General features: G+C 38.3%; 1 protein-coding gene across 6 annotated transcripts in view; it reads right to left on the reverse strand.

Moving 5' to 3' along the window:
- Positions 1–14,387: 14,387 nt before the first annotated feature.
- LOC122560178 (receptor-type tyrosine-protein phosphatase T-like) overlaps positions 14,388–19,928 on the reverse strand; it is a 1,397,629-nt gene continuing 1,392,088 nt past the window's right edge. For all 6 annotated transcript variants that reach the window (XM_043710562.1, XM_043710557.1, XM_043710558.1 and 3 more), the window contains 3 exons: positions 19,497–19,660; positions 18,416–18,551; positions 14,388–17,153 (listed from right to left, as the gene is read on the reverse strand). In XM_043710562.1, the coding sequence (XP_043566497.1) occupies positions 17,100–17,153; positions 18,416–18,551; positions 19,497–19,660 (354 nt within the window). In that variant the 3' untranslated portion in view covers positions 14,388–17,099. The remainder of the gene's footprint in view (positions 17,154–18,415; positions 18,552–19,496; positions 19,661–19,928) is intronic.

Raw genomic sequence — 19,928 nt, forward strand, 5'->3', positions numbered from 1 at the left:
AGACAAAATTGTGATTGGTAGAGTTGAGATGGTTGTAGATTACAGGAAGGTATGGATGGATTGGTCAGATGGGCAGACCAGTGGCATATTGTATGTAACCCTGATAATTATGGGTGATGAACTTTGGAATAAGAAACAAGATGAGGGAGTACTTAATGAATGGCAGGACAGTAGGTAGCTCAAATGAACAGAGAGATTTTGGGGTAATTATTCACAGATCCCGGAAGTTGGCAGACTACATGAATAAGGTAGTTAAGAAGGCATATGGGACAATTGCTTTCATCAGTTGTGGCATAGAGTATATGAGCAAGAAGGTAATGTTGGAGTTGTACAGAGCATTGATCAGGCCATAGCTGGAATACTGTGTGTAGTTATGGTCACCCCACTACAGGAAAAGTATGAATAACATTAGAGGGGGTACAGAGGAGATTCACCAGGATGTCGCCTGGGATGGAGAAATTGAACTATAAGGAGAAATTGACTAGATAGGCTCGAATTGTTTTCTCTATAGCAGAGAAGACTGAGGGGGACATGAATGAGGTATATAAGATTATGAGGGTATGGACAGGAGGAAGAGAGAGCAACTGTTTCCCTTGGTAGAGGGTCAATAACAAGGGGCCATAGTTTTAGAGTAAAGAGGAGGAGATTCAGAGGGGATTTGGAAAAAAAGTGTTTTCACTTAGTGAGTGGTGGGAATCTGGAATGCACTGCCTGGGAAGGTAATAGAGGCTGGAAACCTTGCAATCTTTAAAAAATATTTGGATGAGCATTTCAAATATTATAACATTGAAGGAAATGGGATAAATGCAGGATATTGGGATTAGCGCATCTTTATTGGTAGTTATATCAATGCAGACTCGATGGGCCAAAGGGCCTTTTCTGCACTGTATGACTCTATGAATCTATATGACTCTTCTGCAGAATGCAGTCACATTGGATTTAAAGCATTAGCTCTGTTTTCTCTTCACAGATGCTGCCAGATCTGTTGACCTTTTGTTTACAACCTAAATGTTAAAACTGTTAAAGATAAAGTCACCATTGTCCCACCATCTCATTAGAGAGAGACAACTGGTGGTGAGTTTAACACAAGTGTCAGCATGGCAAGACTAAGAAGCCACAACCTTCATGGTAACTTCAAGCCAGTGCAGAAATTAAATCTCCTCTGTTGGCATCATTTTGCATTGCGAGTCAGCCATTCAGTCAACTGAGCTACCCTGAGCTATAATGCACTGCCTTCATGTGTTTTGTAAGAAATAAAACAGTAACATATTATTAACAGCCAAAAACCAATATCAGAGCTGAATAAAGAATACATTTTCTTATTTTTAGAGCTGCACAACTAAAGCAATTAGAGACAACGAAAGCCGTGCAATCTCAGAGTTCCAGAAGTAAAAGACTGTATGAATTATGCCAAAGATAAAGAGTTTTGCACAGGTCAGTGATCTTAATGTTTCCCACACTTGTACTTATGACTATCTTTTAATAAGCATTTTCAAACTAGTAATTAGTATGCAGATTAAGATTTATATGCAGAGTTCTGACAACATTGTGGCTGTGTGTTAGTTCATTGACTCATAATCAGAGAAGCCAAGGATGAATCATAGACATAACAGATGTTTAAGCTTGGCTGCCCTTTATTTGATGAATTTTGCTGTTCTCATTTGGGCACTGAGATGTCAGGGGAATATTAACCCTGTGGCTTGTCCACAGCTCTTGTTTGAGAATTATGTACAATCATGGACAATATTGATGGAGAATTCCTTGGTTATCACAACGTAAGTGTTGACTAAGAACCGGTGCAGGTCTGAGGGCCAAATGGCCTCCTTCCGCACCATAACGTTTCTGTCGTTTTGGATCAGCAGAGCTTGGGACAGCACCTTTTAGTGACATAAGGCTGAAACTTATGTGATTTTGGCTCAGGCTGAGCTGTGTTGAATTGTTTGGAGGGATTTTCACCCTGAGGTCAAATAGGTTTTCTCACCTTTTTTAACCGAACTCACTGTATTAATTACCTGGCCTACCCCTTTCATGTTTCTCATGAATATTATTTGGCACATCTCACCACACACAACAATTCATCACTCAGCGGATATCCATCAGCATTCCTTACATTTGGTCCATCTTCAAACGTCTGTTGTGTACCCAGGCAGCATTGGCATTCTGAGGCTGTCCTGCTCATTGATTAACAGAATTGGGACATGGCGGAAAAGAGGGATGGTGGCAAAGCATTTCTCCAGCAGCGACCTGAATGTCTTGGTGAACGAGAGGTGCAGAGGACTAGTTTCCTTTCCCAGGAGGACTGGCAGAGGAGGCTGTGTCTCAAAATACTGCCAGCTTGGTCTTCAGATCTGCCAAAGAGACATGCACAGCACTCTCGTGGGCTGCAGGAGAGGTGCACACACCATTACCCCACCTACTCGTCCTCAGGACCAAGGAATGGTGATCTAAAGGTGGGGTATCCTTGACCGCAATCCAATGCCCCATGCTTGGATAGAGACAGGGCACTGTCCACCCAGGAGACTGAAAAGGTAGCTGAGCTCTCCACATTCATCCTGCTTGTCCCTCTCTGATACTTGGATGTTCAATGAGAAGGGTCCATTTGCCTCTGGCGTGGTCTTTGGTACGTCTGGCCCATCCAGATACAAGCAGCTTCAGGGTCACCTGACCAAAACTCCACAACCAAGAGGGGTCCACTGCTGAGAAGGCTCTCTCTATCCCAGTTGTGAAACCAGGGGCTACACTAAGACATAGTGGGAGAGAGAGAAAGAAGAAAACCGTTTGGGGGCAATTTAACAGCACTGGGTGAACATGGCTCATACATCACTACTACTTTCTGCATAAGTGTTCTTGATGCTAATGATTGATGGTTAGTGAGTCTCTCCAGGTAGGTGATAAATGCATTTGAGTGCCACCTGGCAATACTTTCTGGTCATAGAAACTGCCCTTTGGATGGAGGCTAGCACTGAGAGCTTACTGTATCTGGAAGTGGGGGAGCAATGCATACTGATGGCAATGGGTCATGCTGACTCCTTTGTCTCTCCTCATTGAACATCTCTAATGTTTGGCTCCCCCTGTGTGCAAAGTAGTAGCTGTCAAGGAGCTGTCTAGCAGTGGCTCTGCCAGACCAATGCAGCCAGCAGAGAGTCAATGCTATCAGACAGTCGAATAGCCTGTGTATCTGTGTTAGACATTGCATAGGGCTAAAACCAACATTCTTTTGTTATTTTATCACCCTATGAATGTTGTTTGCTGCAGTCCCCTCTGTCACAGATTGACACTTATCCCACTCAGTCTGAGTGGATTCACAGACGTTTTTGTTCCCATTGTGCACTTTCGATTTCCAGCACGATGGAAGGTGACATGAGAATTCCTTTGCCAGTGGCTCCCAGCTTCGGTCGGACCATGACAGTGAGCTGTCAGCATTCACCTCTTTTTTCTAGTAGCTCAGCCCATCAATTCCAGAGGCTTTACAGTTCACCAAGTCTCATCCAATCAGTCCACATTCACCTACACTTTTCTACCCAGCCTCCTGCAGGTGAGGTGACCATGCCACAGTGCTTGTTATCTGTGTCACTCTGTGTAACTATGCCTTACTCACCTATAGACTTTGTTGCAAAGGAATGTATTCCATGTAGGAACTGGCCTCTAATAAGTTAATAATAATCTGATATTTGGACAATTTTTAATCATTTCTGAAATATTTCATTATGCAGAATAGTATTAAAGCAGAGTGGAGGCAGCAACTGCTACTGATCTGATAGTACAGTAGGACACATCAATTAAGTCGAGTTATCCATGACATGAATAATTATAGGTAAATTGTAAGATAATAGCAGAGTGCTGAAGATAAAATGAGAACAGAGAACTGCATAAGAGAATGAAAGAATAAGTTGAGGGAGTATGAATATACAATTAATTGTTCAAGACTGTTACATCAATCTAATTAATATTACTAATGATCCTTTTGTAAATATAGATTGTTCTATAAATTAAAGATGCACCTGCTTTCACTGCTGTAACATTATCCACTGTCAACCATTCCCCCAGCCCATCTGGCCACTTTCTGCTCCTCCATTAAAACCACTCAGATCAAGGTTTTTGTAATGGCCCCCTAACATTGCTTCTTTAGCTTCGACATTCATTTTCTTTCTGTAAATCTCTTTTAAGCACAAGGTGATGTTTTATTTCTGTGTTAGATATGTAATATAAGTTGTAGTGCTATTGTTCTTTTTATTCCCTTTTTCCTTTTCTCATTTTTTTCTCTTATTTTAGTTTTTTGGTTTGTTTTCTAACTTACCTTCTAGAGAGAGCTTGGTTGTGGAGGCAGCAGCATTGACGGTATTGGAGTCCGGAGCATGGCAGAGGCTGGGGCTAGTGAGACTTGGATGTTCAATGGTGGAGGGGCTGGTGAGCTCAGATGGCAGTCGGCAGTGAAGGACTCAGCCCAGTCTGTAGGAGATGCGTTCTCTTGTGGGGAGTGTGGGTCCAGTGACGGGTAAGGCATGCCCTTGTAAGAAAAAACCCAGTGTGGAGTGACTGCAGGACCATGGCTATTGAAGGACTGTAATTTTGAATTTTTAATGTATTATGTTATTTTTCTACTTTATACTAAGAAGAACCATAAGGCTAAACTTTTAATTTATTTATTTTTCTACTTTGTACCTAAGATGGTGCTTGTATTGGCCACTTTGTTTACTTTTCACTATACTCCTGCACTTCTATTCTTGAGAACACATGACAATAAACCAAATTCTAATTCGGAATAATGTTAGGCATAAAAAAAAGAGACCAAATACTTTGAAAGACTTCAGTCATCACCTTCATTACCTTAATCATTGATTGTTAATGCCATCACTATTGTGGACAAAGTCAAAAATCACACAACACTAGGTTATAGTCCAACAGATTTATTTCCAAGTACTAGGTTTCAGAGCGCTGCTCCTTTGTCAGGTAACTAGTGGGCCAGGATCATAGGACATGGAATGTATAGTAAATGATCAAAATGTCATACAACTGATACGATGTATTGAGCAAACCTAGGTTGCTGTTAAGTCTTTAATAACTTAGAATAAGTTGCAGGTTTTGATTCATTAATATATAAATCCCAGAACTTCTTTCAAGTCACATTCCCTGAGATAACTTAAGGTTTTATAAAAAATGGTGACATCTCAGCTCACACAATGTATTAAAGGTGTGAGGTTAGAGTCTATCTGTATTCCAATCTTGAGTCAGACTGATTCTATTTCCAAAGTTGGATCTTCGGGTGACCATCCTCCAAGGTAGACTTTGGGATACGCAACAACACCGAATTGCCGAGCAGAAGTTGATAGTCAGCTCTGGTACCCTTGAAGACAGCCTCAACCGGGATCTTAGGTTCATATCACACTACAGGTGACCCCACTACACTATACACTCCCACACATACAGTCACATAGAAGTCACATACACACACATTTACACACGAGCACATTCACACACTCATGCAGACCTTCTCTCTTAGACAGACTTGCACACCCTCTCGCAGTAATATACTCTGTCACATTCGTGCACACACTGTATCAAGCATACACACACACTCTCACTCCCTCACACGCACACGTATATATACACACACATGCACACACACACACGCACACACATGTATGGGATGAATTTGCACTTGCAGATTTGTATTTGCAGATATATTCTATTTTGTTCAAAAAGCACACAATCTGTAGGCAAAGTTAAAAATCACACAACACCAGGTTATAGTCCAACAGGTTTAATTGGAAGCACACTAGCTTTCGGAGCGACGCTCCTTCATCAGGTGATTGATGAAGGAGCGTTGCTCCGAAAGCTAGTGTGCTTCCAATTAAACCTGTTGGACTATAACCTGGTGTTGTGTGATTTTTAACTTTGTACACCCCAGTCCAATACCGGCATCTCCGAATCAATCTGTAGGCAGTTAGTCCATGTGATATTTTAGAAATGCCCGTTTTGGTAATTGAACACTTTGATCTTTTACAATAATTATGTGTCTTATGATCCTGCTCCACTAGCTACCTGACAAAGGAGCAGTGCTCTGAAAGCTTGTACTTTCAAATAAACCCATTGGACGATAACCTGGTGTTGTGTGATTTTTAACTTTGTCCATCCCAGTCCAATGCCGGCACCTTCATATCATCACTATTGTGTACTATATTGCATCTTAAAGCTTGCAACACATGATGAAAATGAATTAAGTGAATGACCCAGTTTATTGGAACATTGCGTCAGTCTGCTAAATGCGAGTTCGATGCTGGATTTAGGTATAAACCAAATAAGTTACAGTTTAGGATCTGATATTATGGGGAGGGGGTGTTGTAAATATGAAAAGAAAATAATTTCAAATTTTACACAATTAATTGAAGAATAAAGGGTACAGGGAATAAAAGACTCTACAAAAGAGACATTTTAATTCTGGTATGTCCTCAATCCCTCTCTGACTGTCCTCAGACTTGCTCTGACTTTAGGACACATTACTCTAATTGTTTGCTGCCAAGCTTCATCTCACACCACTCTCCACACTTTAGTACTTTCTCTCATCCAATTATGCTTGTCCTGTCGTATTCTTGAGCTCTGAAGAGATTTACAGTCAATGAAATATTCTCATAATATCTTTAAAACAGAAGTGAAACATTTCTGTTAGATTCCAAGAAATAACACACTTTGTTCATTCTTCCTCTTTGTTGACATTTTGTTTGAAAGTTATTTGATAACTCATTCTGGATACATATATATACATGTGTATAAATTGTCTAAATGCAATATCTAATTTACTGTTTCAAAAGACTTTAAAATTTTCCTTCCATGTATTGAAAACATTGAGACTGCATGCATGTGATTTTATTATTTTCCAGAAGCCTGATTCTGGTTATATTTAATGTTTTCACAATAGGTATCCGAAACTGAGGCAGATGGCGATCAAATGGGTTGATAGGTTAAGGACGACTCTTCTATCACTGTGTTACAACATTGAAAGTTTGCAGAGAATTTTAGAAGTTTGAAGCTGTTGGAAAAGCTTTCTGCACCAGCAGTTACCTGAAAACAAAATATATACATCCATCCCACTTCAGGATGAATGGGTTAATTAGTCTGAATATCTCTGTCAATAAAAAGAAGTTATAATGTATTGAATGCTATAAATTGTCTGAGATGTGTAGACAGTTTCTTGCTGATCCAGAAGGGGTGGGGCACAAGTTCTTGGATGTAATTATGTCAACACCCCCTTACGTGTTTTCTTTCTTTCCTGAACAAAGCCTATGTCAGTTGGTGGATTTTACTTTTTCTTTCTCAAACTCTTTGATACCAGTTTCCTCAGATTTTAGAACATATCATCAAATAACTTTGTTCAAAGAAAATTACTCTTCCAATCTTCCAAAATGTCAATTTTCCTTATTTTTCTCTAATGTACCAATTCATGTCAATGAACATTTAAGATGAGCAAATTTTATCATCTGGAATTAAACACTTAACGTTATGTTAAAACAATTTTTGGAAGTCCACTCTGGCCAGAAAATGAAATTCCAGAATTGTGATCATTCAAACATAAAGAGTCTGAAGTTTATCCATCAACTTCCGAGGTTTTTGGACAAGGTGAAGAACATAGTCCCCTCTCATCCGCATATTTCTGTGAGCTCAAATTCTTCCTTTTCCAGTTCCAGCACTTGTATTGTAAGTTCTACATGGGCTTGGAAAATCAGCACTCAGCCTTTATCTTCCTTGTCTTTCTCCAATGAATTTCATCTCCGCCATAACCTTGGGGAGGTGGGGCTGTTGGGCCTGGATCAAGTGCTGGTAATTCTGACCCAGCCCGCATTACTTTGGCTATCTTGCGTTTCATTATGAATAGATTTACGTGTTTTGTTAATTCTATATGAGCGCAAAATACTAACACAAAGCCTAATCTTCTTTGTCATTTTTATTAACCATTCTCTTTTTATGAAGGGTGCATTCATGATGTTCCAATTAGGTTTAATCATTCGGTGAACTAGGTTTCTTATGTTTCCCTGCTAGGAATCGTATAAGAGATCCCTCCGGTCCCCAGTCTAGTTCTTTTCTTCCATGTCTATGTAGTAGCATTTTGTAGTATTAGTAGATCAACAGGTGGATGGATCTCAATGGCTTCCTGCTCCACCTTTAAAGCATGTTTTGGATTGTGTCTGTACTCTGTTATGGAGGGAAAATCTGATCATACTAACCAGGCTGTTTCAGTAAATTCCTAATGTGGGTGACACTTACAGAGGTTCCCCACACTTTCCTCAAGGCGTGACTTGGAGTGACTTCCAATTTACTTCACCACCTTAAAGGTTGCCTCCCTTGCCTCTACATGAAGACATCCCTCAATGTGACCTGTAACTTTGACCTGGAGTAATCCAGTCCATCTATTTAAGTCCTACTATGTGGGTGACCACACTCAGAGGGGTCCCGTGCCCCACCTTCGAGGCATGATTTGGACTATTTCCCAGTTTACTTAACCACCCAAGAGGTTGCTATCCTTACTTTTACATCAAGATGTTCCTACAGGTGGCCTGTGGCTGTTTTGGAGTAATGGCACTGACTACTCCACCACTTATTGCCCTTTGACACCAAGTGAATCCTTTCTTCTAACGTTTTGATTTGAGATAGTAAGGGGACACTGATTGAGCCAGGATTACAGGCCACTATTAAAAAGGGGTACTCACCTAGTCTGGTCCTTTTGCCCATTGGTGTTCTACACTTCTCGTACCCTGCTTCCAGTGCCAAATTGTTGGGACGGAATGACTAAATGAATCACTCAACACCCAGTATAAAAGCAAATTACTGCAGATGCTGGAACTTGAAACCAAAAGAGAAAACGCTGGAAAATCTCAGCAGGTCTGGCAGCATCTGTAAGGAGAGAAAATAGCTGATGTTTCGAGTCTAACTGACCCTTTGTTCAAAGCTTTGACAAAGGGTCAGTTAGACTCGAAACATCAGCTCTTTTCTCTCCTCACAGATGCTGCCAGACCTGCTGAGATTTTCCAGCGTTTTCTCTTTTGCACTCAACACCCAGGTACACTTCATTGTTGAAGAGTTTTACTGTTGTACAGCCAGAGGGACAGAGCCTCTGGCAGTCCAGGAACCTCTCCACAGACCAAAGGGAAACATACACTTTCTACACATTTGTTGTTTAGTCTGCCTATGGCTGTTACAAACCAATCATATTATTCATTGATTACATCCAATCAAGTTCATCCTGTGACTACATGATCAGTACATGCACAGTTTTCGGACAACCCATGATCTCGATGATGCTTATCAAACCCCTTTATCAAACCCCTTTATCAATTATGCTTGGGCCTTCACAATATTTCTTATTCAACTACATTCCCCATAGCACTTCTTGCTGATAAGAGGAAGTCACTTCAATTTGCCTTAGACTGAACTTTCACAGGAATATTGTTATATTCCCTCATGGCTATATATTTAAAATGCCATTTTGAAGTTTGATAGGTGGCTACACTTTGTTATATTAGTTTGCTATAGAATACAATATATTGCTATAGGTAGCTCCACCATGGTTCTCTAAACAAGCATTTACATCTGTTTCTGTGTAACAGAGCCAATTATATGCAATTTAGAAGATGCTTTTTGTGTTATATTTGTCAAGATATCTTGGATATACTCGCTCTATGAAGGCATCTAATTTCTCTAGCTTCCAGTTTCCGGACTGTGCAAGTTGCTATTTCAGCTAAAAATATTCCCCAGCCATTTTATAGCAACTGAGAATCACTTTCAGCCATTTTATACTGATTCAGCCATGGATAGCCCTAACAAGTGCCAGGAACAGGACACACAGCGAATGCTGTTGTCCACTTTGCAGTGTCTCTTGAGCTCCTACCTTTGGAACCCATCCAGTATCTCTAAATGGCTGGTGAATATGGAGGTATCCTACAAATTGGCCACCTCCCATAACATTCTACTGATGGCTTCATAGCTGAGAGGCATGGAGTTGGGATCTGAAAATTGCTTTGAATGCCATGAATCTAGAAGATTCTGACCATAACCACTTTTACTACTCCAGACCTGACTACTTGTAGCATGCTTCCCACCTCTCAAAATAAAAACAATGAGGAAATGAAATGGAATAACTATGGGCATTGCTGAACTTATGTCTGCCTTAATTTCCCATGTTAATATCCAAATTGCTCACTTATGGCTTCCACATTATCTTTTGCTTTGGATGATGAATTGTCTCTGTGTCACCAGATATTCTACTCAGTCAGTGAAAATTGTGTTAACTCAATCTATTGAAAATACCAGAGAGAACATGCTCAAGATGGGTAGTCCCATGGCGTTCCACATATAAAATGCAAACCATTCGTAATAGCTGAGTTGTCAGTGGGAGAGTAAGCACAGAAGCAAAAAAAGGGAAGCAAATTTCATCTGCAAGTAAATTAAAATGCAATAACTCAAAGTAAAATACAGCAAAACAAAAATTATACAGTAAGTTCAGAATCAAATGTTTTATGATGAGTTCGTAAATATGGCTTAATGATTCATCATTCATGTCCTACTAGAATCTAATCTAATCCAATCTGTCAGCAACAAAATGTATGAGATGTTCTACATGCAGACATAGTTGCAATTTTTTTGTGATATGCTTGAATAAAAGCTGGCACTTTAGTGCTTTACCAGGAGATGGTTAGACCATGGGAGGTCTGTGTTTTAGATAAGATTGCTCTCTCAGGTGGAAGCAAAACAAAATACTCAAACAAGAAGAGGAATTTTCCAGTATTCTGATCAATATTTCACCTTCAGCCAATGTCAGAAAAATTATTGAGGAAACTTGTTAGGGTAGTGTCACTTCTCGTTGTGCACCACTGACTGTCAGTTCTGGAAAGGGTGACACCACTATAGGTTGCTTGCCTTGAAATATGTACGTCATTCTTTGCTTATATCACTGAGAACACTGTGGCTGTGTGGGTAGTTGCCTATAGTATTGTCTGCCCTCAGGAAAACAACATAAGTCTGCGTAATGCAAAAGGCTAATTTGTTCTCCCATTGTCTGGTCACCTGCTTAAGTCCTGTTTGTCAGACGTTGCTGTGCATAAAACATCTGCTGCATTTTCCAATGTAAAGCACTTTAAGATATCTTGAGGTCACAAACGGCATGATGTAAATATGAGTTCTTAAAAATCAAGGGAAAATTAATGTGTAAAATCCAGATCTGTATTGCTACCCCCATGATGTTTACATGGAAAATATTTAATCATTTTAATTCAACAAACTATGAAGATTTATTATGGTCTAAAACCATTTTGATATGCATTTGTTTCTTTTTTCATTTATTTGTACCTTATCAGGAGATCCACAGTGTTTCTCACTGTCAGATAAACAGAATGAACATGGCCATGCTCTGTGACAGACATAGGCTGCATTCTATTTTAAGTTACAAAATATTCATATATCTTTTCATAAAAATTACAGCCAGGTTAGCATAATCATATTTTTAAAATGACACATTGGCTACTGTTTATCTTGGGTTTTCCTTTGTCTTTTGGAATATATAGGCGTATCAGATATATAATTCTCAGGCAGCATTACACATTTATGATCCAAAAACACCTGTGTGACATTAGATGGTATGCAATCATACTTGTTGGCAACCAATAAGTAATATTTTATTTTGTGATCGTCAGCTCCTGATTTTCTATTCCTTATAACATCAGCTTATATTTATAAGACACCTTTAACATTTCCACATGTTCAGTTAATATAAAATCATGGATTAGTAAGGGCAGCAATGGAAACCCCAGGCAATGCAGCAGGGGTGGAATGCCAAGCTTAACATTTCAATAACTTTAATCTCAAAATGGTGAGGAAAATTAATTTTTGTCCCTCACCATCTGGGTAATATGAGCAAAAAATGGTGTGAGAGTTTTGGTCTACTTCATATACTCTTGTCTATTGTGACTGAACTACTTATATTAAAGATCTCAGAATTACTTTACGCACATATTGACCCTAGCCTTTTGTAATCTCTTCATATTTCAATGTCAGGCAACACAGCAAACGTATGTTCCACACAGAATGATTATGGGGCTCAGTTCAAGGACATTGAATAGCATAGCAACAATTCAAATCCTGTTGTTAGTTTCAAACAGTATTGATGACATTTAAGAATAATAATTATTTTGCTTCTGTACCAATTTACTTCTTTCAATAAAAAAAATTATTTGCTAAATATGTAGGCATAATCAGGAAAGTTGATAAGCATCTTGTCTGTAACTTCAGAAAAGGATAATCATTAATTCTCTAGTGTACTTCACCATTTAGCTTGTGTATAATTGTACTTCATTCGGCATCTAGAAGGCATGAGGACTGCCAATGAAGACTGCCTTGTTACTGTGAGCGTGACTTAAAGAGTTTTGGGAGAAGTCAGAATTATAGCACCATGCAAATGATTTCTATTGCAAGCATGGGATATAAAAATGTTTTTGATCCAGCCATTAACTCTATCTCAATTAATATGAATGAGAAGACTTCTCAGTAACCTGGGATTTGGTTATTTCTAGCTAATTCGCAAAATGCAAGTCTCTTCCTATATAGGTAACGGTTCACAAATAATGAAACATGTCTCTTGACACACTGTGGCACTATTTTATCTTGTCAGCTCTGCATTACATAGCCTTGTTGTTCAGTGTTGTAATACCAAGCAGGAAGTATAGATCATGGTATCCTTGTAAAAAGTCCATCTTCTCGACAATCTTTATACTTGCTAAAATATTTCTGTTTAAATTTCCATCTGACCTGTCAATTGGAGACCAATGATCTCATGGCATTAATATGAAGAGTAAGAGGGAATAATTTCTGACGTAATATTCCTGGCTGATATTTATAACTCTCAGCCAGAATGACTAAACCTAGAATATGGGGTCATTATTAATTACCGTCTGTGGGACCTTAGTGTGTGAGCATTACCAGCTCATTGTAATTCTCCAGTGCCTACACTTCAAACAGGACTTGTTTAGCTGTAAAGCACTTTGGGATGCCTTGAGGTGGTGAGACCGAGAATATAAATTGCAGCTACACAGCAATGTGTTGAGAGCACAGGCTTTGACTATTCATCGTCATCTTGTTCCCAAGGGTCAGCTTGGTGTTATGCACATTTTACAAAATTGCCAAGAAATGCTTGCTATTTTTCCAATGACTGTATCGTACATTGTATCAGGGGACATTTTATCTGCTACTGTGGACCCAAAGGTAGCAGAATTTGCTAATCACTTCCAGTTATTTAGCACAATCAGAGGCAGCAATGCAACAGTTTGTCCCTTGATCATGGTTTTTAATACTTGTAGTCAGGGAGTACAGGCATAAAAGAGACTATCCATTCGTCTTCATAGTTGAGTTGCCAAGTGAGCGACTGGTGCAGATTTGTCAATGTAGAAAGGTTCCCTGATCAGAACTCCTTCAACCAACTAAGCCACAGGCAGACAAAGTTTCATTTGTCAACCTAATACCAACCTATAGGATCAAAGAGCAGCTGCAGACATTTCTTAAAGCCATACCTGGACTGTGCAGCAAACAATGACAATCTAACCATTTGGCTTGGAAATTGGAATATTAGCACTATAATAAGCCAGCAGCAAAAGTAAGCCAGGCACCCCAATCTTCAACTTGTAGGATTGTGATTTGTACTAATGAGAATATGATTCAGGGTTAAGACTAAATAGAATTGTGATATAACAGCTCCTGGGGGAGAGAAAATCTTCTCTAACCCATGAAAGCAAAAATCAGGGTTCCAAAATCTGTGGTTTTGTGACTTATTTAATATTATGGTATTAGAAATTTTAAAGGAAATGCGAATACTTCTTAATAAAACCTTCTTGAGAGACAGAACAGCATGCAACTTCATATATAAAATCACACTGCACAAAATAAATACCAAGCACATTGGAGTATTAGTTTGAAATTCTAATGAGTACTATGTTAACTGTTTGTTGAGCCTTCATTAAATTTGTCAATAAAACATTTGTCACAAGTTGGTTAAGTCACAATATAAGTCTGGGTAAAGAAGATCCTTCATTCCATTTTAGCTCATTTCTTTAGCAAGACTACAGTTCATCACAAAAAACAGTGATTTCTTAATTAAATTTAGAATTCTGGACAGCCTTAAGCCGGAAATTTATCCCAAATGCCAGTTGCTAGTTCCATAGCATTGGACTCATTTTCCTTTGGGGCTGGAATAACGTAAAATATTACAATCACATGAGTAAATTTCAATAACAAAACTCATGAAACTTTGAGGTAATTTCCATCTTCTGTCTTGGAGTGTTCCATGTTTCTAAGACTGGGCCATATTTTACACAGAACAACAAAATCAGCACAACATAACAGTGGTTGCATCACATATTCCATTTATTTTATTGTACAGATGGCACAAAGCCCATTTTACAAACATTTCCTTACAACATATAAGAATAAATTAGTCAGATGGCATTACAGTTGTAAAAAGATCACATTACTTTTATGTACTGTCAAAAATATATTTCATATATTATTTGACTTAACATAACTTACCACATCTTATAAAGCTAGAAAAGTAACTTGCTACAGAATATTACACAGTGAAGCTATTCAAACATGCTTTCATCTACCAAACACAGAAACTGGGCTGTAAAGGGAACAACAAACACCAATGAGCACAGGGGAAGAAACGTATTGGTTTATTTTCTTGCTTGTACACTGGCTTTATTTTCTCATTATGCAGTGTTAGTAAATTAGGGTGAATAATCTAGGACATTTAATGTTGAAATGGGGGTGCAGGGCTGACAGAGGAATGGTTTATGGGGAGGTGGAGATGGGGGAGGAATGGTATACAAGCCCTGTAAATTACAGCACTTGAATTAAATCACAGTTCACTGTTACAGCATAAAACCTTCCACATTGTTCATAACAATGGTCCTGAATGGGACAGTTTTAATTTGTTTTAAGTAAATCATGCCAAAAATGTTGGCAATTCAAAACTCACAATGTTATTTGCTTTTACTTTTATAATGCTTCTTTTCGGTTTTGTTTATTGCAGTAATAAAAATGAGGAATACTGCTTTGATCTTTTATGATCATATATTGGATAATATAGAATTTGCTCTGCAACACCAAAGCCTTTGCAAGAAATTACAGACTTTGGGCAGTTAATCATGATATTAGATATGATTCTGCCATATGTTAATAATACCATGAACTATACTGAGATTTACTAAAGCACGACAGATTTGACCTTTGAGCTTGGAGCAAATCCTTCGATATCCTATATTGAAATTAGGCCTGTGCATCTAAGTGGTTGATAATAACTTTACATAGCTGCAACGGATGACTCAAGGTTTGTGCACTAATGCATATTCTCTTTTGGTAAAGCCAGAATAAGTATGAGACAATAATTTTGCTCTGGACAAATTGTATAAATAATGCACAACTGATGTAGTCACAGCAAAGTAAACAAACTATGAAGAAAAATATATCAGACGAACGTCAATCTTTTACAGATTTTCTTCAGTCATTGAATGATATTAAATCAACAACCAAACAACCTGATAAGAGGTAGAGTTTCTAAGGTCCTGTTAAAGTTTAAGGACTTCAGTCTGTCAATTTTTGTTACACTCTTACAAATGTATATTGAAGGAGTTCATGTAATCTACAAGAATTGTAAGTTAACAAACAGTTTCCAAAGTTCAGCAGAAGTATGAGAATGAAGCTTTGATAAGATCTCAGTAAAAATTAACATGAGATGTACTTGGTTTATGCTACAATCTTGCTTTCTGTCAATAACAATGACCTTAATGAGTCAGACTAAATCACACCCAAAATACAGCAAACCACCTTTACAAGGCCCTCAGGTACTACAATCTTCTCAGCTAATGCAATTTACTGATGGCTCCATCAATCAGACAGAATACATAAACGCCCGAGAGCTTAATTTTCTCTGCATTATTATCAATACGCTGGCTAATGCATTTATGTTAAATTTCTGTCTGGGCTATTTTAATATAGTAGTTCTAACCTGTTTATTTGTTTGCAGATTAATGACTGTGTTAGAATAGCAGACACCTTAATGCAAAGGTATTAACCAGTTAATTGAAAACAGTGCCCCAGATGAAATGAACCTCATTCAGATAAACATCAAAAATGCTGGAAATATACATCATTGAACCAGCATAAAAAAAAGCAATGGGTTAACCTCAGGGTGAGAACATTCATCAGAACTTAGAACTCTGATGAAGGGTCACATCAGAAATGTAAGCCTGTTTTCCTATTTTAGACGGAGCGAATTATAATTGCTCCTCTTACTGTTTCAGAAATCCAAGATCCACAATTTTTATCTCTGAATTCACACGTAAATCATTCTCCTTATAACATGCTCATAGTTTTAGTGGACAAAACACAGAATATTATTCCTGCAAAAGATACTGCTTCAGCTTAATGCTGCTCATTTTGCTTCGAAGTTAGATACCTGAAGAATTGTTGAAGATTTTATGCTCTTCAAAAATTGCATTGATATCTTAAACCCTTATTCTCAAAACAGAATTGGTGCTCCAAAACTGTACCATTTCAATGGCGGCTATTGAAAGTGGCAACATTAAAATTAACAGGAAATCAACATCAAACAGGAAAATTATTGCTTTGTTTTATTTAGCATTTCTAATCCTATTTATAAAATGCTGAATAAAACTTTGCTAACAGATCATAGATAGCATTTATTAAGACTTTATGCAAACAATTTAAATAAATTGGAATGTAACATACAAGGACATCTGACAAAATGAACAGCTGGCAGAATCTTCATCTAAACAGATGACATCAATTTATTTCTGGCATAAGCAAAACTCCAGTGAAAGGCGGAGTAGTCCAACACTGTAGCCAATCCAGGTAGTTCTTGTGGATAATGTATGTGATTATTACAGAGTTTGTGCTTGCTTCCCTTTCTGGTTTCAACATGACCCTTGAAAACACAAATCTATGCAAACAATTTTTGATGCACTATTTTGTACATGACATGAAGGCTTCTTCTGATAAAATTATCACTGTGATCCCACAATGAATCTTTTCATCATGTAAGTTCAAAATGAATTCAAATACTCCAGTGCCACGTCATAGCAGAATTTGTATTGCTCCTAGGAGAGATAAAGACACACATCTTGTAAACTGCACATCTTTCATTTAAAAAAAATTTTTCTTCCTGTTTATCAAAATCTAAAATTGAAGGCAATGGGAATTGGGAGGAAAATTTGCTGGACGTAAACTTGTAATAAAGGAAGATGCTTCCAGTTATTGGAAGACCTACACATCTGAGGATGTTTTGTCAATAAAGCATTTTTTTGTAGCAGCTATTGATAGCTGTTACTCTACTGTCCAGAAGAAATTCCCAGTTAAATGTTCTGGGGCTGAGATGATTGATCAATAACTGCAAACATCTCCTTTTCTACCAGACATATTGTGCAATGCATTGTGAGTCCCTTGTACTTAACCTTGCCCTCGCTTCCAGCACTTAGGCTCTCAGAATGAGATATGGGCTCAGCAGTGTTCACCCTTGCCCTAGTGCTGATTGGCCGGCAGTTCTTTGAGGCAGGATTTCCACCCGAATAGATAGTTTGTGTCACTGCGTTCTGACACTATGATCAGTGTTCTACCTAATCTTGCTACTTGCTGCAATGGAGCTCTGAGGGAGCCAAAAGTCAATGCTACAATCTGTAGCATTTCTAATGATGGGAAAAAGGTCTTTGATGGAGTAGCTGAACAGTTGGACCTAGGACACTACCCTGAGAAACCTCTGCAGCAATAAAATGGAGCTGAGATGATTGGTCTCCAATAAGCACAACTTCCCTTTGTGTTCAACATGACTCTAGTTATTGTACTGTTTTCCCCCTCATCCTCATTGACTTTAATTTTACTTGAAATCCTTGATAATGTACTCATTGACTGCTGCTTTGAGATCAGAGGTGGTTCCATTGCCTTATCTCTACAATTGAGCTGTTTGCCCACATTTGAACAGAGGCTTTGATGAGTTCTGAAGCTGAGTGGTGCTGGCAGAATCTAAACTGAGCAGGTGAGTAAGTGCTACATGATAGCACTGTCAATGACATTGTCCATCACTTTGTTTATAGCTGAGAGTGGACTGATGGATGGTAATTGGCTGATGTACATTTGTCGTTCTTTTTGTGGACATGCCAGGGTAATTTTCCACTTTAGTATTTTAGCAGTGAACTTTGCTCAATTAAAATAATTTGACTAATGCCTGAATTAACGTGATAAACAGAGGATCATCACTCAAAAGAGTTAAACATCAATGGTGAATACATAAACAGTAATTTTGAGACTAAAACCTTTACAGAAGTCCTTTTCCATTACTCCAACACATAGAGGTATTTAAACTTACCAGTGTATCTACCATATTGGATTTGTTGTTTCGTAGTGTTTTGACTGTGTGAAAAACATCTATTATATTCTGTTGATGAATCATCTCACAGATACTACGAACTACACAAAGTGTTCCACTTCGCCCACCACCATTGCTAAAAAAACAAAAGCATAAGCATTTTGAGGAAGCAGGTGATGAAGTAAATTTCCATATTATCCCTGTGTTCTGTAATACAGTATGAGAGTTTATAATCATTCCTCTTGTTCAGTAAGTGGCAGTTATAGCTTCATTTGAGCAGGTAGCTCACCTTAACATTGTACCTGACAATTTATCTGGTGATGAAATTTGTGAGCAAATGCTGAACCATTGAATGCAGTCATGTAAATTTGAAACTGAGAAGATTACTCCTTTTCTTGCATTCAATTTTGAATCATAAGTTCAAATAAGGACAGCCAAGATTGAAGAAATGAAAAAATACTTTTCTTGCTCTGGATTGTAAGTTTCATAAATAAAACTTTATTGGGTAGCTTCGTCCTAGTGGTGAGTGATGGAGAATTCTCAAAAAAGTACACCTAAATTTAGTTCAAACTTTTCATTCCATGTAGAAATGTAGTACAGCTCATATGTAAAGTGGTGCATGTATACTGTAGAAATGGGATAACAGTGCTGAGGATGAAAGAAGCAGAGAATATTTGGAAAGCTTTATGAGCCATCTTGTTTTTGCTATGTTTTCCATCACATAGTCTTATATTTGCGAATGTTGGAAGGTAGAAATTCCTTTCCAAATGAACAATCACTAACAGATCTCCCATGGCGTTACACTGGGGAATTCAGCATTCAGGACAAGCAGGGTTAGAGAGCTGATTGAACATAAGAAAGAAAATGGAAAAGGAGGAGAGGAGAGAGAGAATTGGATAGGGAAAGGTGGGGGAGGTGTGAGGAAAGATGGAGAGAAAGAGAAAGCACGGGAGAGGCAAACGCAAAATGGAGAGAAGAGATTGAGGTTAACAAGCAGTTTGCACAGTCTGTTCTTTGTAACAATCAAAAGTGCCTTTTGTTGAAATAATGGTAAAAACATCTGAGTGATATGGATACTCACAAGCAGTGCACCACAGTGCGACCATCACCCCCATCATACTCCTCTTGCCATTTCTCCAGACGCCTTATTAGTTTCAAAAAGGAGCGCTTTGACACTGGCGTGTCCCTGTACGATGGCCAACCAATAAACTGGAACTGCTGCACAATACGGTATCCATCCTGAGGCTAGAAGACCATTTACAGAAGAAAACTGAAACACTGAACTAATACAAAACTGAAACATTTGCAATCCAAGATCTCTCCACAGTTCTAAAGCATTACAAATAATAGAAAATGTGTAGATTGAAATGCAATATTATCCCGTCTCAAGTTTAAAAAAAAATGACATGAAGGCTACTGACACCATAACCACAGCTGAACCCAGAGGGGATCTATATATGATGGACAGTTTTGGCAATTATGCCAATGAAGCATCTAAATTTCTACAGCTGCA

Source organism: Chiloscyllium plagiosum, chromosome 20, assembly GCF_004010195.1.
Source record: "Chiloscyllium plagiosum isolate BGI_BamShark_2017 chromosome 20, ASM401019v2, whole genome shotgun sequence".
Classification (NCBI taxonomy): Eukaryota; Metazoa; Chordata; class Chondrichthyes; order Orectolobiformes; family Hemiscylliidae; genus Chiloscyllium; species Chiloscyllium plagiosum.